Source organism: Amphimedon queenslandica, unplaced genomic scaffold (assembly GCF_000090795.2).
Source record: "Amphimedon queenslandica unplaced genomic scaffold, v1.1 AMPQUscaffold_13403, whole genome shotgun sequence".
Classification (NCBI taxonomy): domain Eukaryota; kingdom Metazoa; phylum Porifera; class Demospongiae; order Haplosclerida; family Niphatidae; genus Amphimedon; species Amphimedon queenslandica.
The window spans coordinates 14115-15499 of NW_003546361.1; the positions used below are offsets into that span (position 1 = coordinate 14115).

Consider the following 1385-nt stretch of genomic DNA (forward strand, 5'->3'; position numbering starts at 1 on the left):
TAATAATAATAATAATAATAATAATAATAATAATAGTTGTTATTATTATTATTGTTGTTGTTGTCTTTGATATCATTACCCTTCTTACCATTCTCTTTATTTTGCTACCAATTATTTTTTTCATATAACCTTCCCTCATTTTTTCAAAGTTTGTCAGTGTTTTATGACTATTGATCTATTATCCTTTACAATACCTAAAATAATTATTATTGTTGTTTTCTGTTGTTGTTGTCATGTATAATGTTTTGTTTAATAATTAACAATTTTAATTAATAAATTTATCTCAAAAACCATAATGTAACTATACTATGTCCCAACTGAGAATGGACCGGAAGTGGAAGCAGCTGCATTGGAATTTGAAAAATGTAGCTACGTCACTAATGACGTCTTATAATGATGTTCATAGAGACATGGCCGCTATTTCGGCTGTGTTGTTTCACTCTTAAAGCAGTCTTGTTCTTCCTGATAAGCAGTACAATAGCTCCTGGAGTCAGCTAGTCTTCATAAAGGCCATCATTATCAGAAGATCACGCTCTATTAGCTTTTTAAAAGAAGAATTATCAGTTTGAGTTTGGGCGGAATGGGCGCTAGACCACCGGCCACATGTGCTTATGTAAACTATGACATCATAAAACGTCATTGCGGTTAGCTTTGGTATGCCATTGGGTTTATAGGGGGAACCCGGTTCTCAGGGTTCCCAAGGGTTGAGAGAGACCCAAGACCTGAGATCCTGAAGCGGCATTGGGCGACTAAGAACCTGTGAAAGTCTCATTCTTATCCCACATTCCTATAAAAAGTTATTCCAGTTTTTCTTGGTCCAAACTCAGTTGGGACATAGTATAGTCTCTAGAACTAAATAGTTTTAAATTAGTCTTTAAAAGAAAAGCAAATTAAGAAAATGGATAAAATAATACTAAAGTCTAAAATAATAGAAAACTAACTAAAAGGCAGCAGTAATAATTAGAATATTAAAAATACAAACAATTAATCAAATCTTCATCCTTTTCAATGACTCTATTACTTGAGCCATAGTAGGACGAGCTCTAGGATTAGCATTAAGTCCTCTTTGTATGAGAGACTTCATATCAGACCAGGACACACTACCAGATTGTACTTCTCTCTCTCCTGTCGTCATTTCTGGGGGAGAACACAAAGTCATTTCCATAAGGAGAACAGAGTAACTGTAGACATCCATTGCAGGACTGTGATAATCAGGAATAGGAGCTTCTAGTGCAGCATATGCTGGATTGCCTGGCATAACAGTACCAGTACTAGTGCCTTGTTGCAATTTAGCTGTACCATAATCTGCTACTTTAGCTTCATAACCAGCAGCTCCAGTGCAAGGCTTTAATAATACGTTAGGACTGCTCACATCTCTGTGAATA

At 35.3% G+C, this 1385-nt stretch overlaps 1 protein-coding gene across 1 annotated transcript in view; it reads right to left on the reverse strand.

Moving 5' to 3' along the window:
* Nucleotides 1–988: 988 nt before the first annotated feature.
* LOC109582050 (uncharacterized) overlaps nt 989–1385 on the reverse strand; it is a 5642-nt gene continuing 5245 nt past the window's right edge. The window contains exon 4 of the mRNA XM_019996611.1: nt 989–1374. Coding sequence (XP_019852170.1) covers nt 989–1374 — 386 coding nt within the window. The remainder of the gene's footprint in view (nt 1375–1385) is intronic.